The 18,931-nt window shown below is 34.4% G+C and overlaps 1 protein-coding gene across 1 annotated transcript; it reads right to left on the reverse strand.

Annotated features, from left to right (window-relative positions):
* Nucleotides 1-724: 724 nt before the first annotated feature.
* On the reverse strand, nucleotides 725-15,204 carry LOC124371182 (the record flags this gene model as incomplete). The annotated part of the gene is made up of 5 exons (XM_046829497.1): nucleotides 14,943-15,204; nucleotides 6,033-6,393; nucleotides 4,870-5,076; nucleotides 4,013-4,349; nucleotides 725-813 (listed from the first exon to the last, which is right to left on the reverse strand). Coding segments are annotated over exons 1-5 (1,209 nt in total), but the record flags the coding sequence as incomplete, so codon positions are not given.
* Nucleotides 15,205-18,931: the final 3,727 nt, after the last annotated feature.

Below are 18,931 nucleotides of genomic sequence, written 5' to 3' on the forward strand. Positions count from 1 at the left end.
CAATACCTTACCCATCCTGAATATCCTGTCACCCTGGAAGTAAGTGCAAAGGACCTTTCAGGACTAAGTGCAATGAGAGGTTTCTCAGCTTCTTGTCCTAAGAGAACAAAAAAGGCACGAAAATGTGCCTGTGTCACATTTCTATTTGTCTGTTCCCCCATGACCCGAATCCGTGTTGAGTAGTGTACCGGTATCTAAAAACAAAAGAAAATGCATTAATGCCTACGTCAGATTTTCCCTAAATTTAGTTCTTTGTAATTTTTTATGAAAAATTATCCAAAATTACAAAAAAATCTACATATGTTCGATTAAGGTGTTTGTTTTGAATTTTTTTAGATTGCAAATTAATACGCAAGCACCCATTACATTTTTTGATTGCTCTCCTTGAAACACTAAATTCAGCACTTTTGGAAAATAATACTGTCAGTTTATCTTTATTAGTAACATTCGTCTGCTTTGCAAATTTAATGAGAAAGAAATTTTTTTAGAAAATGTTTGAAAGTGTAAGTTTTCCAAGTACTGCTACTACTTACATGGTAACTCCTGCTGGGACGAAGGTAAGGTGTCAGGACTGCCATGAACTGCAGACAGGGACTCACTTCGTAGTCTCTCCTCTAGTCCCATGACAGCATGTGCCAGCTCCGTCAGAACTTCCATGAGTGAATACCGGTCTCCTTCCAGCATGGCCCATGCCTTGCGGATCTGTTTGTCCTGCAAGGCCTGTCGCTTTCTTGCGTGTGCACTTCACCGTTGAGCCACTGTTTAGCCGTGACACATCTGCAGCTGCGTCGCGTTGGATCATTTGTAGGCCCCCTGAAGAAATCCATATTTTTTTTTGTAGATTGAAAACAACAGTCTAGGTATCAGAGATCAGTTAGGTAACCAGAATTTAAGGAAAACTTCAAAGATTATTGGGCCCCTTTAGCTTCTGTACATATAAAACTAAATATTTTGCAAGCTTTACTTTTTCATTCAAAATTTGAATTCACTGTCAATGAAGGGAGGAATGCAGAAAATGTTTTTATTCCTAATATTGCCCTCACACTTATAGTAAATTCCTCTAACATTAAACAACATGTTACAGGAAAAAACAAACTATAATTTACATAAAATGTAAACTATGTATATATTAAAACTAATGTGATACTTTAAATTACGCGTTGTAGTAAAATAAAGTGATATTATAATCAACACATGCATTAAACAAAAAACCAACTGAAGAATTTTTGCTTCAGTTCATGCAACAATCTAAAAAATGGTTGCTTTTAAAACAGTTGTATCATAACTGCTGACCGATAAGAATTACGAAGGTAATCAAACAATATTAATCATGATAGGCTTTTGTTTCGTACAAATAACATTACTAAAAAAATGTTGTATACCATATGTAAAAATAAAACAAGTTTTATTTTGGTTTTCCCGACTATTGAAACTTTTGATTGTTTGTAGTTATCCAAATAAATACTTAATTTCAAAACGTGTTACATTAAAACAATAATCCATACATAAAAACACTCAATTGACTCACACACACCTACACTCGTCACTTGTGCAGTGATCCTGTCAAATGTAAGGATTTTTTTAGAATGTCGAAGCCACTTTTTGATCGTTTGGTGGAATTAGTTAGTTCTTTAATAACGAGGAAAGACACCAACTGGAGGTTAGAATTGGAACATTACTGTTCAGAGATGCTACTACTCTAAAGTTTCTACAAAAAATAATAACTCCTATGGAATTTTTCAAACTAAATTTCTTCAATGCAACTGGTCAACTATAGTAAATTTTAACTATTACAAATTATTTTAGTTATTCTAATTTTTTGAAAACGGTCAGTTATGTTTTATATAATATAAAATGAAAGGTCACAATTTTGTCTTTTCATTGATACATGATATGTTAAGGTGTAATATAGCCTTAAAGATTAAATCATTGAGTTAAATTCCAGAATCGCAGGTGGCTGCTAGTTCTGGCCTGAAAAATAACAATCCAACTGTTTACTATGACATAAGTTAAGATTATGCCATTTTCCACACTAAATGATTCTATTGGTTTCTTAAATTGAATTCTTAAATTATATTTTTAAACCACTCAACTTTTTTTCACTCTACAACTTTAGTCTGTACTTGTCAAGATTGCTGTGTATTGATGTCTCTTCACACACTACATAGCAACCTGTCGTTTTGATTTTTAATGTAATTATTACACTCTTCGTCTTTTTATTTTCTCTTAATACAACTTACTTAATTGGATACAATTGTTGGCAAGAGGTTGTGTAGCCTCAAATGTCAGTCAATGCCTTTTGTTTTCTTTGATGGTGATTTGGAACATTATCGAAGACAATGGAAACTGATATTTCTAATGGTGTTATGATTATGATGATATTTCTTGCTTTAAAAGAACTTACAAGTGCATATTGCTATTTACCAACAACTTCAATCAAGTTTCCCTATCGGACTGCTGATTGCCACTGTTGGTCAAGTCTCACATACGGAAATATATTTAGGAATTTAGGCAGGGTGCACACTGAAGAAACCTGTTTCAGGAAACCGTTTTCATGAAATTGGTTTCAAGAAAACCATTTAATTTAAATATGCACACAGCAGAAACGGGTTTCCATCAGTTTCATGATGGATTCGGATGATGATGATGTGGTTATTTTATGTTGGTGGCTAAAGGAAAAAGAAAAGTATTGGGTTCACCCGTTGATCAGGGATCGTCAACACAGTACTTACGTTGTAGCTCGTCACTTGTGCAGTGATCCTGTCAAATGTAAGGATTTTTTTAGAATGTCGAAGCCACTTTTTGATCGTTTGGTGGAATTAGTTAGTTCTTTAATAACGAGGAAAGACACCAACTGGAGGTTAGCTTTGAGTGTTGAGGAAAAATTAACAATTACAGTGAGCTGCAATTACCCAAGAGCTGCTTTGACAGATGAACAAAGTATTTGCAATTTTCGGTTGACTTTAGGTCGCAAGACAGTAGAGTGTGCTTTTGGAATGCTAAGGTCAAAGTTCCGTATATTTGATGGCCCTATTGGTTGTTCTGAGAAAGTGGTCAAGCCTATAGTTGCAAGTGCGTGTGTTTTGCACAATTACATCCGGAAATCAGAAGGTGTTGCATATAAACCTTCTTTGCCAAAATTTAAGGGCAGTGATGAAAATGTATGTCATCGTATTGTTGACAAAAATTTGAAAACAGCAAAGGATATCAGGAATTATCTTGTAACATATTTCTTGATTCCAGGGATAGCAATTCCGCCACAATGGGAGTTGACACATGAAAACAGGGATTAGGTGCAGGCCATATTGTTGTTGTATTGAAGTATGTACAAAGGCTTAATTGCTTTATTCAATAATGTATATGTCTTTTAAAGTCGACATATTGTTTATCGTGTTATGCTTATTTAAATATATAATAAATATAAATACCTCATGAGTTCAATTCTTGTGCCACCGATTGCCATGCTCCTTGTACTTTATCCCTATTGCTGTATTCCTTTAGGTGTAAATCATAGAGGCAAGGATGGTTTTCGACAGCTTCTGCTAACTTCCCTTGGAAAGAAAATTCTGCCATACTAACAGCAAATTCTTTTCGATACATTAGGTTAGAGATGTGTCATTAAAAACGTTACATAATTTTAATGAATATAAGTATCAATGGTATTGGTACCGAAAAATCAAAAAAATAAGTATCGACACTATAGTATTACTTTTATACTGTGGAAAGCACTTTTAATACTTTATTTAAGTCATACATGGTAGTAAAATCACTTGAAACATGAAACTAAAGCCATTATGAAATCTATTTTTTGGGTTGCGTGTAAACCAGTTTCAAATCAATGAAACCACAGTTTCATGAAACGCAGTGTGCACAGCCCTACGTTAATCTAACCTATCTGTTGCAAGCAACTAAAGTTTCTCGTTTCATGAAACCGATTTCCTGAAACAGGTTTCTTCAGTGTGCATCCTGCCTTGGCAACACCTCAAATCTCAGACACCAGTTGCAGACTCACCTGTAAACTCCCAGATGGAAGGTCGCCTCTCTATCCTCTGGAGCTGGAAGTAGAAAGCCTCAAGAGCGTTGGTGGTGCGGTGCAACTGATTGTACACAGAGCAAGTGTCCGGCCCCACCGCCGTGAGCCAAAAAGCACGCATGTACTCGAATAGTGGGTGGAACTGTGACTGGAGTTCGTGGAGCACTGTATACTGCCACACTAGGTCTAACCCCTCACCCATGAGATGGGCCGGCAGCAGCACCAGTGCCATCAACATCCGCAGTACAGTTCGTGCACTGACGCTGTGCTTCGTCAGCTCCGTCATGTTCTCACTTATGTGCTTATGGTACACCGCCTACAAAATTCAACACATATTTAAATATTGCTATTGAAAAAATAATTTCTCACAGCAGTAGGCAGATTTTATATTTATAATTTACATACTAGAATGATTTCTTTGATCAATATTTGTAGTTAGCTTACAGACCGGCATTAAGTTGTCATGTATCATGGATAAAGCTACCATTAATTTTATTTTTGACGTAAATTATAACATTGATAACATTTTTCACACTCAACAAAACAAAAGCAGTCCTCAAACAATTTTTTGAAGATTAATTTAATTTTGTACTATTTTTTATGTTATCATTATATTTTTTATAAGATTTGACCCTAATATCATGACAGCATTCTATAGTACACATTTTATATATGAATGTATGAACAAAGTAAAAAGCCAGGGACATATTCCATTGTGCCTTCATGCTATCAATAAGAAGATGTTTAAACAACCTAACACCTCCCACTACAATTATTGTCTCCATCTCGTCACCATGAGTTTTCAAGATTTCTCAAACATTGAACAGGGAACTTACTTGGACAAAGTGGAAGAAGCATCCAACAACAGTGGCATGGGGCCAGGTAAAAGCAGCAGCTTTCATCATCCCACTGTCGTAGTCCGAGAGTATTGTGTGGACAGAGGCTCTGGAGCCGGGGCAGACATTGGTCACCACCTCACCCAGCACACCTCGGTAGCAAGCCTCGGTCTTGCGAGATATCAGGGCATACATCACCGGGAAGAACTGGAACAACATTTTAAAATGTCTCAGGAGATACAGTTTTGAAAACTAACTAAAAGAGCTAACTAGTTTTCAAGAAAATATAAAGTAAACAAAAATCACTGTCTTTTAATCTAAAAAACACATTGTCGTAGCCCCACATTAACAACTTAAAACAGCATCTTTATCCCATCACTCCATGAACAACAAATCCATAATATAAGCATATCAGTACATTTTAATGAGTGTCTTACTAACAAGAAAATGTTGATTAATTAAGGCAGATCAACTTGGTTTTTTAAGACCTCCAATAGGGGTGTCAATGCGTACTCTAAACTAGACAGCGCTTTTACCTCAGAGCATTTCTTAAATGATTGGGGAAAAAATCCCAAGCTGGAAGTTTTTGAGTTTTTCAGCATATTAGAAAAAACACATCAAAAGCGATTTGAGATGTAATCTCTTGTAGCCAAGAATCTCAATTTGATGTTCAAAGTAATGGGCACCTTAATGTTGTTAATGAAATCTAAAGACTGAGTCTCGAACTGTAACCTTATGAACTTTGGGAGTGCCGATGGCCAAGCGGTCCAAGTCGTTGGACTTTGGGTATGAGTTAGAAATAGCGCAGGTTCAAATCCTGTCTGTGACCGTTGCACTTTTTATCAGTACCATCAACCTCGTACTGTATAGACTCTTCCCCTTATTCTGTTTGATAAGATCCTCGCACAGGCCAGTGGCCCATGAGGACAGACAGAATAAGGCTTAAAAGGGGATTGGTCTCTTGCTATGAAAAAAAAAATTGAAAAATTACTTTAAAAAGCATCTTTATCATTGACATTTGGTGTACCTTAGTCTATACATTAGCATGTTGAGTGTGGCCGACGCTTTAGTGTGCTTGCTGTTTTATTCGAGTACTTATGATCACTCAGGCTAGAGCCGCTTTAACTCTTACAGTAATTACGGTTACAATGACAATGACCTACATGACCCATGTGCAGCACATGCACAGTGAACAGCTGGTAGGCCCTTAGTTGCAACATAATGTCCTCATACGTCGTCCTGCCGTCCACGAGCACGGTGTTGGTGGTTTCCATCAAGGAGCTCAGCGTCGGACAGATGAAGATAACAGCCTTCCAGTCGTCCTTATTGTTCTCAATCAACTTGTGGAAAAACGGACGACGCTGCTCCTCAATAGTCTTGGCCCAATGTTCTCCTTCTTCCTGACTGAGAATGTTAGCATAGTCAGTGAGATCTTGTGGGTTGGGTGGAGTTTGTACCTGCTTGGTCCTATACATCGTTGATTTGAATGCATTATATGAGACAAATTCTGCAGCGTTCTGATACCTGAAACATATTTTGTAAATAGAATTTAATAGATAATAAATTAAAGAAGTCTTTTTTAAAACATGATCAAAGATAAGGAGATTTGTAGAAATAAAACAAATTTTTGTAAAGAATTAACATTTCAGGACAGCACCATTACTCTTAATCCTCATAAAAATTAAACATTTTTTCCAACAAATTTTGAATTTCTATTTCAACCCACGATATGTGCAAATATAAAAATACCATTAACTTCCTCAAGCCAGAAACCTCTTCAGGACACTTGTCAGCAAAACTAACCAAGACCTGTAAGTAAAAAATAACAATTTTCTGGATAGATATCACATATAAATCACTTCAGCAAGGAATTTTCTGCGACCTACTGAAAAGTGAAAAAGTGTATCCAAAATACTAAAATGGTGAAACCACCAGTACAGGTACCTATTATAGGCCAATTACCCTTATCTTAATATTTTCAAAAATAATAGAGTAAGTAGTTCTGAAAATCTCTTTACATCAGTTTTTAAAAGGAAGACCAACTTCCATTGTTCTGATATAATTCACAGAACATATAATTAACCAACTAGAAGAAGGAGACAAAGTAACAAGCATATTTATGGATTTTAGCAAGGCTTTCAACTGTCTCAGTTATAATAGCTAAACAAGTTGAAAGCCCTAGGCATAACGGGGACATTCGAAAAATGGTTTCATGGTTACATGATAGGAAACAGCTTATTGAGATACAGTACATAAATAATAAAAACCAGTAAAACAAATTAAAACCAGAACTCATTAGTTTACATCAAGGAGTTTCCGCAAGAAGTTCTAGGGCCCATATTGTACATTGTACTGATAAACAACCTTCCAAGCTGATCACACGGTTCCTGCCTTATAGTACTGTATCACAGGATCTATCACACTGGCATATAGATCCAAGAAATACAAATACTAACCCTCTAAATTACAAAGCAGTACGTATTGCACAACAAATGAACTACTTCATAACAAAAAGAAAACAGTCCAGCTAACCATCACTACCAAAAACAAAAATAACACTATCAGGGAGAGAGTAAAAAATAACATAAAATATCTTGGAATTCTATCCTGTCCTGGAGAGCCCACATAAACTATCTCTGTGAAAAGCTCTCCTCATTAATCTATGTCATAAGAAATTAAAATAAATGGTCTTGAAGTAACAAAAACAACATATTTTATGTTATTTGAATCACATATGAAGTAGCCAAGGGTATCGCCAACTGGGAAGGCACCAGTTATGCCAATATTGAGATAATTATGGTAAAATAGAAGAGCGCAATCATAAACAAAGAATCTCTTCACAACAGATCGGTCAAGATGCCTTCAAAGAACTAAAGATCAGTTTAGGTCCTCTTGAAGAGCATGTGCATCCTGATTATCAGTAATTTATTTTTAGATCTTCAAGTCACCAGCACAGAGTAGGGGAGCTTTGTTTTGTCAAACTGCAATATTGTTGATATATACAGGGTGTTCTGAAAAAAGGTGCCCATAAGTCAGGGCGTGATTCCTCACATCAAAATAAGAAAAAAAGGTCTAATTAATATAGGTCCGAAAATGCTTAGTTACCAAGTTATACAGGGTGAAAGATTTCGTCTGAATTTCAGTTCCCCTGCTGCAACGAAGCCCTACGGGTATTTGTTGGCTGTTAATTAAGATGTACAATTGTGTGGCGGAATTGCTATCCCTGGAATCAAGAAATATGTTACAAGATAATTCCTGATATCCTTTGCTGTTTTCAAATTTTTGTCAAATAAAACCGTTTCCAGACCTGTAGCTACAGTAATTTTTAAGATATGTGACGAAAATACGCGAAACTTGGTCCCGAAAAACAAGTTACATTTAGGTTTGAAGCAGATTTACTATGTTAAATGTACAATAAACACAAAAATATTTGTTCACGGTACTTGTAGAAAATTTAATTTCGAAGAGAAAGATGTAAAATAAGTCTATAATAGACAAACGCAAACTTTAAAAAATAATTACATACAAAACGCATGAAAAATAGACAAAATCTGTTAAGCTCTCTACAAATGTAATATTTAAATTAAAACAGCTGTTTTATTAAAATATTTGATTTGAGAAACAAAATAATTTCTATTTAAAACATATGTTTTAACAATGTAACATTGTTTATAATAATTTAAATAAACATTACAAGCAGCTATTTTTCCATTGCTCATTAAGTGCGTGTGTTTGATCTGTACTTTAATACAAGTTAGTGCGAGTGCCGTTGAAGTTAATTTTTGATAGCTAATAATATCTTATTCATCATGGCAGGTAATATGAATATTATGTACACTAATGGTGAAATGGCAGACATGCATTTAATGTACGGTCTTGCACATTGCAACAGTCGTCAGGCTAGACGACTCTATCAGGAACATTTTCCTCATAGACAGTTACCGACTCATAAAATGTTTTCTTCCATTCATAGAAGGCTAAGCGAGACGGGAACCTTTAAATCTGGAAAAGTTGGTAGATCAGGATGGCCACGTACAACGTGTACAGCTGAATTGGAGGAGGGCGTATTGGACGAAATAGAGAATCATCCTAGAAGAAGTACTAGAGAACTAGCCTTGGATTTCGGTGTTAGTAATTCAATTGTCTGGAAGATTTTACACGAGCAGCAGTTGCATTCTTATCACTATCAAAGGGTCCAGGCTCTTTTGCCTCGAGATTACTTTCCTCGTGTTCAGCTATGCCAATGGCTTATCCAAAGGTGCAGAAATCCACATTTTTAAAATTACATTATCTTTACTGATGAAGCAAAATTTTCAAGAATGGCTATTCTTAACACCCACAATACTCACATGTGGGCAATTGAAAATCCACGTGCTATTTCAGATAACCGTCACCAATATCAGTTTTCTATAAACGTATGGGCTGCTATTCTGGGTGATAAAATTTTTATTAGTTTTTTACCTGATACGCTCAATGGTGAAAATTATTTACATTTCTTGACGACTAATCTGAAATGAGTTACTCGAAGATGTGCCACTATACACACGCAACAACATGTGGTTTCATGCAGGATGGAGCTCCAGCTCATTACACATTACAAGTAAGAGAATTTTTAAATGAAGCATATCCAAACAGATGGATTTGGTCGAGGAGCCCCAGTAGCATGGCCTGCAAGGTCACCTGACCTCAATCCTCTAGACTTTTTTCTTATGGGGACATTTAAAGACGCTTGTCTACGACTCGCCTGTGGATACCATAGAAGAGTTGCGAATAAGGATTGTTAACGGGATTCAAAGGATACGTGAGACACACTGGGATCTTCGAAAGAGTTCGGCAGTCTATGAGAAGACGGCTGGATGCTTGTATTTTGAATGAGGGGAAACATTTTGAACATCTACTGTGACGTGGTTAGTTTTTTTAGGACAAGTGTAACTTTTTTGTTGAATGATAATTCAGATAACTTTTTTATGTATGATAATGTATGATTGTTAAAAATATTTACTTGATAAAAAATAATAGTAACTCATTAATTTGTTTTAATAAAAACAGCTGTTTTAATTTCAATATTACATTTGTAGAGAGCTTAACAGATTTTGTCTATTTTTCATGCGTTTTGTATGTAATTAAGGATTATTTTTTAAAGTTTGCGTTTGTCTATTATAGACTTATTTTACATCTTTCTCTTCGAAATTAAATTTTCTACAAGTACCGTGAAAAAATATTTTGTGTTTATTGTACATTTAACATAGTAAATCTGCTTCAAACCTAAATGTAACTTGTTTTTTCGGGACCAAGTTTCGCGTATTTCGTCACATATCTTAAAAATTACGTACCTACAGGTCTGGAAACGGTTTTATTCAATTTTTCAGTTCATTTTACATAAAGTACGCTAAATTGTACATCTTAATTAACAGCCAACAAATACACGTAGGGCTTCGTTACAGCAGGGGAACTGAAATTCAGACGAAATCTTTCACCCTGTATAACTTGGTAACTAAGCATTTTCGGACCTATGTTAATTAGACCTTTTTTTTCTTATTTTGATGTGAGGAATCACGCCCTGACTTATGGGCACCTTTTTTCAGAACACCCTGTATAACTTATTTTATATATATGTATATATATATATATATATATATATATATATATATATATATATATATATATATATATATATATATATATATATATATCAACGTTTGTCCTAAATGGAAGCCCTGAGGAGCTCCAGCGGTGGCAAAAAAATTCTGGGGATAGAGCTGAACGGAACCACACTTGATGTCTTCTAACCTGGAGGTAACTTGAGAACCACTGCAGTGAATGAGTGGTACTAGAGTATGGTCCTAAATGTGAATAAGTGTGTCATAACAACCTTTATTCCGAAAATTACTCCACTCCTGTTTGACTACTCATTAGAGTGTAAGGAAATTTCCAGAGAGTCCTCTATCAAAGACCTGGGAGTGACTTTTATTTCATCTCTTACTTGGGATGTCCTAAGTCCGAAACATGCGCAATAGGGCAGTTTGGATATTGCATCTTATTTATACTCTCACACTGCCTTAATGACAGCCAGTCTGTTAAACTTCTCTTCTTTGCCCTAGTGCACCCACATCATTTGGTCGCCCCATCAACTTTATCTAAAGACTGAAATCTAGAAGATCCAACAGCGCTTTTTTGAGACTACTCGACTACAGGTTCCTCGACTTTCCAGAGGTAGTACTTCTTCAACTTCCATCTCTTGAAGCCAGATATATTACCCACGACATCTTCTTTCTGTACCGCCTTGTCAATTCTGAACTTAACTGCCCTGAGCTTTTGGAAAGCGACAACTTCAGAGTACCTACTGCCATGAGATCTATCGCCCTGTTTGCCAAACCTACAACTAACTTCTACCTCCTACATTGTCAACTCCATCTTACTGAGGATCCAGTATCAAGGGAATATCATACCCTTCTAACCTCGACTTCTACTCTACTTATTCTTTCTCAAACGTAACCTAACAAAACTAAGCCAGCAACTTCAGTAGTGAACAGTGTAACCTCCCTTTCTCTTGGTGGTGCTTTTAAAGGACCAAATACAGCGTTACAATGCATTTGTTATCAAGTTGTATTTAATGTTATTGTCTTCATAGTTAATGCTTTGTTATTTATGGTTATTGTTACTACCTTGATATTGTTAGTTTTAATATCTGTATTTATTCTAAACTCTGTAAAAGTTGGCTTTGCCACTGAAAGTAAATGAAATGAAATGGATCCCAGCACAGAACCCTGTGGGATACCATTCTTAACCAGCCCATAATCAGACAAGACACCATTAATACAAACTGTCTGATATCGTTCTTTCAGGTATGACTTAATAAGACAAACACTAGAACCACAGAAGCCATAGTAATCATGCTTTTAAAGTAAGCTGTTGTGAGTAACCGCATTAAAGGCTCTCGTAAGATCATAAAGTCGTCCACCCACACTAAGAACATTTTGTAAGTCTTCAGTACATATGAATACAGCTTTAATTGTGCTATGGTTAGCTCTAAAGCCGTATTGTGACAGCTACTGAATAGAGTTAGACTCAAGATATGCTACAATCTGGCGAGTAAGTAGGCTATGATATCAAAAACTTTGGTAATTATCATATTAACGGCCGGAGCGGCAAAATACGAGTTTCGCATTATTAACTTATTGGAATCGTCCTATAGAACAAAAAAATATAAGGTTTGATAGGGTGGAAATGAGAAATAACGAAGTTCTAGAACACACAAAAAATGGAACAACTGTTCATGCGCGGAGCAATATTTCCATGTTGTACATCCACATTGAGCATCAAGTGACCTTTTGTGACCATCATTGAACCTCGTGATGACGTCATCGGATGCGGTGCCATCTTTGCAAACATAAATGACAAATAATACTGAAATGAGCAGAATTTTGATCCAAATGAACAATGTTTTTCTTAATTTAGAGCTACAAATTAATTAGTTGTTATCGAGTTGAGATAAGTGCCTCCAGCCATCAGCGCGGGCTTCGGCAGCACCTTTGGTGCTACCTCGCGCTGATGTCAACGAAAGAAAAACATCCCTCAAGTGAGATAGTACCTATCAGTAAAGTATCAAATTCTAGAGGGGGCTGATCAGAAATATAAACTGAAATTGTAATGTAAAGGACATTAATAGAGAACACTTACCATTAGTGTGTTTCCACAGAATGTGCAGAAACGCCAAAACTCCAACGAAATATAGCGTTATCATAGTGGCTTCAAATGCAACAATGTGGTCCACCAAACAAAAATATATCTCTATGTCTAAGTGGGTTCTTAAAAAAAGGAACCTGCCCGGGCCGATTTAAAAAAAATTACATTTTTTACAACTTTTACAAACTTTTCTGTCACAACAAAAACATCAAAGTCTCCAGGTTTAAAAACAATACACGACCGCACGACGAACAAATACACTGATTAAAAATTCCATGTTCTGTTAAAAAATAAATAATCTCGTTTCGATCGAAACGTAAACTCTTTACATGCCTGACAAAACTCTCTGACACATCAATTTCACTACAATTAGTGACTCGATCCAAACTACAGTACACAATATTTAGCGAAGCACTGACTTCTGCCCCGGAGCGCTCAGATATCAGATCCAGCCGCAGATAATATTTACGACACACCACTTCAATACGATTGATCGAACTAGTGGATGGTTGATCCATGATTGTCACACACTCACTCGATCCAACCTACAGTGCACGATATCTTATCTTGTGAAGCACTGACTTCTGCCCCGGAGCGCTCAGATAACAGATACGCTGCCAGTCCCAGCCACAGCACAAAAAACAGAACATAAAAACATTAAGAACTTAACTATATATCCTCTAAAACTCATGTTATTTGTCATTTGCACCCCCTAAAAACCATATATAATTTTTGTTCAGGAGGATGAGCAGAATACGTTGATAACATCAAATTCGTGATTTGCCAGGTCGGCCTTTAATCTTATAATTTCCAAAACTTTTGATATGACAAGAATAATCCATATAGGCCTATAGTTACCAGAGTCAGAACTTGGACCTTTTTATGGACAGGTACAAATTTTAAACAACTTACTTGAAATATGCAAGAAAAATATTACAGTTAATGCAATAATTTATTACATAAACTAACAGTTCATAAATATAATAGGCAGCTTTCTTAGAAATAAGTGAATTGAAGCCATCAGCATCCAGTAACTAATAATACGTTTATGGAATCACAGAAAAAAACATTTACTACGGAAACCGATGACAACTTAAAAAAAGCAATAATTCCTGCATCCAGAATTTTAAAAAAAGAAGGAAAACTTTTATTATTAGTTGGTATGTTGTTAATTGCATCATTAACTTTATTTACAAAATATTAAGTTCTTAAAATCTTAATATTTACTTAAAATTCTTAAAAATAGTGTAATGATCATTAATAGTATGCTACATAAAAACTAGTTTAGAGTTGTGTTGTTCAATTAACCCTCGAGCTGGCAGTCGCCTGATTATCAGTCGATATTAATGTTTTCTGTAGTGGCAGTCGCCTGAAAATCAGTCGATTTGACACGTGCCCGTTTGACATCTGTTATAATCAATACACGAACTAAACTGCAATGATTCATATACCACTGGAATCAGAAATAGTTGCTGATTTGATCGATGTATTTTGTTTTGTATTTGTATGCCATGATTTAAGTATGACATATTGAAAACGAGAGTTGTTTGTAAACAGTCGGCCATTGTTGTTGTATTGTTACCCGGTGTCGCGTTATTCTTGTCCATCTAAAACGTAAGTTTCTTACATGAAATAAGTGTTTTTATGTAATAAGTGTGTTTATTTATGCATATAAATTCTCGTAGATTGATTGTGTTTTATCAGTTTATTTTGTGATGTTATGAAGAAATATATGTGAAAAAATATATTAGTGAGATTTTGTGTTCTAGGCTATGTGCAGTGTTGTGATAGTTTTAGTTAGCTTTAGGATCATTCTCATATGGGATGATCATGATATAAAGCTTCTTTATTTATTTTTATAGGCTTACTTTTAATGTATTTTATGAATTTTTCGAGTAATAATTAAGGTTTTGATGAATTTTTGTAACAGAGTCGTATCCATAGAAACGAATTTATCCGTATTGTACTATCTTCAGTTTAGAGTATTTCATCATTGTTTTAATTAAAGAAAGTGTAGTAAACTATACATTTTCTAAAAACTATAAAAAATTTTCAACATTTTGGGTATTTTGGAAATATTTTTTTTCACACAATATTTCTTTTATAGGTGCACCCCCACCACTTTTACATACCTTTTTTATTTTTTGAAAACAAATGTAGTAAAAAAAAAGTGATAAATTTCTTATATTTTTGGGTTTTTATTTCCATAAATAAAAAGTAAATTTTCTTGTGAAAACAGTGATATATAATACATATAGGTTTATAATCAAATTATATTTAAAAAAAATAAAAACCAATACTACTGCAAAACACCTCAAAATGGCCTGCCACTTGAGGAAATTTCAACTGCCAGCTCGAGGGTTAATTGGCTAAAGAAATAAACTAACCTCTCACACGCCTCATCATAGGCACGTTTCATACCAGGCCCTCGATGTTTTTCAGCAACTTTTCTTAAATCAGCTCGCAAACGCAACTTTTGAATTCGCAACTCTTCCGGGCCGTGATTATGACACTTTCTAGGGATAAACTCATCTCTCTTGATCTGACCAGTTGCTTTACATCCATTAAATACGCAAGCGACATATAACTTATCACCATTCATGGAAGATCTGCTTTTTCTAAATAAATAATTTTCGTACACATATAAAGTTGTACCCGTTTTTCTGCCTCAATAACCTCCATAACAATAGATAATCTTAAAGGTATCACTTATCGATTATAATTTACTGCCGCAACCCAAAATAACATTGTTTATGTTATTGTCCTGGTTCAGTTCAATCATTCCCATTCCAGTAGTCCGAACTCAGTTTCATTTCATTCAATGTTCCAACATTCCAACCCATACGCTGACCCGGGAAATCAAGAATATTGAAAACGCTACTACAGTATTTTCTTTATTTGTTTCTCTACCCTATTCCGAACTGACAGAACCAACGAATTGCACGCACAAAACAGCTTTTTTGGAGTTTGCTAAAAATTTGATCCCGTTATGTAGCATATAAAGGTGATTCACGAAGATATGCAGAAACTGTTGGAGCTCATTCTACACGTAAAAAAATGATTTAAACAGATTAGGCTATATAAAAACGGGAATGTTTCATTAGCGAGTTACGGCAAGCGAAAGTTTTCGCCCGGATTTCAGCTCACCATGAAAAACAAGGTCTTCATGATATTTTGGTAAGGTTGATTAAGGAGCGAATTTCAAACGTTTCTTATGGTTTTTTGACCTGATACATTAAATAAAACAGATTTCAGAACTGTGTTATGTATTTGTTTTAGAAAACCAATGTAAAATGGAAAAAATGAAGTGAAAAAACCTTTATTATTCATCTTTGGGTAAAAATAACAAATTTAACCAAGAAACAGATCAAAATTCCCAATAAAAGTTGTAGAAAATTGTATTCTAAACAAAACTGTGTAAATAAAGTACACATAAAGTGAATAGATGTTTGATTAAATGAATCTTTACTCATAACAGTACAACATGCCTTTTACATTTGGACTGACAATAACTTTAATAATTACCATTAAACAAATTAAATTTCTACTAAGAAATTGTACATTTTCAATTCGGAAATGAAAAACAAAAATATTTCATAGAGTAGATTGATTTTTACCAGTGCATTCAGGTGCTGGTTGACATACTGGTAAGGCTTGATTTAAAAACACAGAATGACGTTTGCAGGAAACTTACAATACAAGTTGGCAATAATTTTGAGAGCTAGCAACTGAGTTTCAGTCTATGTGCATATTGTTCTGTTCGTAGTAATTGAGTTGCAGTCTCTGTGTAAGTATTATTTTGTCTGTAGTAAATTATTAAATTATTGGAGTTTAGTTATGCCACTCTTTTTTATAAGTGAAGAATACGCTGATATGTTGTTTATTTATGGTGTATGTGAAGGTAATGATACGGCCGCTGTTAAAGAATACAGACGTTACTCTTACCTCAGAATTCCAAATACTAGAACAATTAGTGTTACATTTTTTTATGTTACAGGAAATAGGATCACTTCCTAGTGCAAAGTTCCAGGATGACCGCTCTTGCCAAACATGATGTTATTGTAGAGGCTGTTGAGCGAAGTTCAGGCATTAGTAAATAAAGTATGGAGAAAACTCAATAATAACAAGCTCTATCCCTATCATAAACAAAAATACAGCATTTATATCCAGGAGACAATGCGCATCGCTTGCTTGGAGTACTACATTTGGTTAAACACTAACTGTCAACTCTTTAAGTATATTTTATTTACTGATGAGTCACAGTTCACTCTTGATGGTATCAACAATTTACAAAACCAACATTCATGGCCAAAAGTGAAACAAATTCAATTGTTGCATGAGGGTTGTTGCATCCTGCGCTGCTTCCAGAGTGAAAGAATATTCTGGATAGGTAAGGTTAGGGTAGGGGGCACCTCCTGGGGAGATAATTGAGGAAGAATTTTGACATCTTACCCATCTTAGATCTTACTTAATCTTACTCATGTCTCCTTGGAAGAAGAGAAGGTCAACTTTGTACCAACCTCTCCAGTCAAAGCAAGCAGGAGTGGCAAACTCATATGTCTCGCTCAGCAACTGCCTTTAATATTTAGGGAACCCCATCAACTCCAATAGTCATCCCTGGCATTGGACTAGACCTATAAATCTACTCTTGTACCTCAATATCTCATTTTTTTGCGGTTAGTGATATGCTACTCCTAGACATCCCTAGGGTTACCAAGATTTAGTGACAGCGGTTTTTGCTGTATCCAGTTTAGGTTCAAATGGAAGCTATAAACCATCCAAAAGTGAACTTTCCTGGTCATTTTTCTTAAAAAAGTAGTAATGTACTAAATTTTATATAAAGTTGACATTCTACATTTAATTAGTGAAATAAAAACTTACGAAATATATGATGCTAGGACATATTGAATAATCAACATATCAATTAGTATCAAGACAACAGTCAGAGTGCCACTTATGAATTAATTTGACTTTTATTAATTAATAAAACTGTTTTAATTTGGTTTTCATCCTACAGAACAGAGGAAAGGTGCAACATATGAAATAAATTAAATAGTGTCAACAATTTTTTACAAGCAGGGATTAATACTTTGATTACCGAGCGACACAGTGTCTGATATTGGATTACACACCATATAATGTTGCCTTCAGTAGTTAATGTGTTATATATACATAAATATTACAACAGCCATAATGTACAAAACACTTTTAACCATCGAGTGAAACAAGTATGTTTGATGTATGGTGTGGTGACACTCCAGACAATGCTACTGTAACTTTTTGGTAATGAACGTGTTAAAATAGATTTTGGATTATATTTGGAGGATATATGTTTTCATGAGTTCAAACATATTTTACATATCATCACTACAATAATTATACTGTTAAATGAACCAACTCGCAGTGTGTTTATTATCACAGTGAGATGAACATTTTAGGGTCTACTACAGACAGATGGTAGTTAGTACTGAAAAAATTTGAAGTTTTTAAACAATTATTTCAAAGTTAAATCTTAAATAGTATATCCCGGTTAAAATAAAGCTAGATACAATGGAGTACCTTGAAGGATCTGACAGAACTTGATGAAGGTTTTTATCAAATTTACTACAACAAATAATAATGTAGGGATCGAATTTATTGGAACCTCTGTACTAGTTTGAATGTCTTTTAATAATTTAAAAACATGATAATTTGTTTTAATGAAAATTTAACAATGTGGAAAACTACAATATAAATAAGTCCATGCTATTATAATTTTGTTGATTAAACTTTGACTAACAAATGCATAATGACATTAAACTAATATATCATTAATTTTTTTTATTTCTCAAAATACAAACTAAAAATATTATTCATTAGTTGGTTCTACATGAGTTAAAGAGAAATGATATTTGAGCAATTCTATATTACTATCAACTTTTTTTTAACTCTTATAGTATATTATAAAGTGAAACATTTAAAATTATAGCCTAGTCAGACAATTTTACTGTGTGAAAGGTAAAAGAAATTAAAAAATGAAAATTAACATATAAATATGTTCTGTCTTTAAAAAAAAAAAAATTATGGTTGCCTGTAAAGTCGGTTTTACGGGCGAAGATTTTTACGTGACAACGTCTTTTTCTCGGTAGAATATTTATTGATATGAATATTATTAAATTGCACAATAGGAACAAGGAATTGAATGAAAAATAAGAATTGCACAAATTTTAACTATAGAAATATATTTTGTTTACTAAAACATTGTACATAATTTGAAATTAATTAAAATTTGTTATTGTAAATGGTAAAGTTGAATAAAACATTTACTAAAATTGGAATTTGAAATTCTTGCTAAACACAGTTAAATTCTAACTCCGCGCGTGGTGATTGGGTCGGT

Source organism: Homalodisca vitripennis, unplaced genomic scaffold (genome assembly GCF_021130785.1).
Source record: "Homalodisca vitripennis isolate AUS2020 unplaced genomic scaffold, UT_GWSS_2.1 ScUCBcl_1034;HRSCAF=4144, whole genome shotgun sequence".
Classification (NCBI taxonomy): domain Eukaryota; kingdom Metazoa; phylum Arthropoda; class Insecta; order Hemiptera; family Cicadellidae; genus Homalodisca; species Homalodisca vitripennis.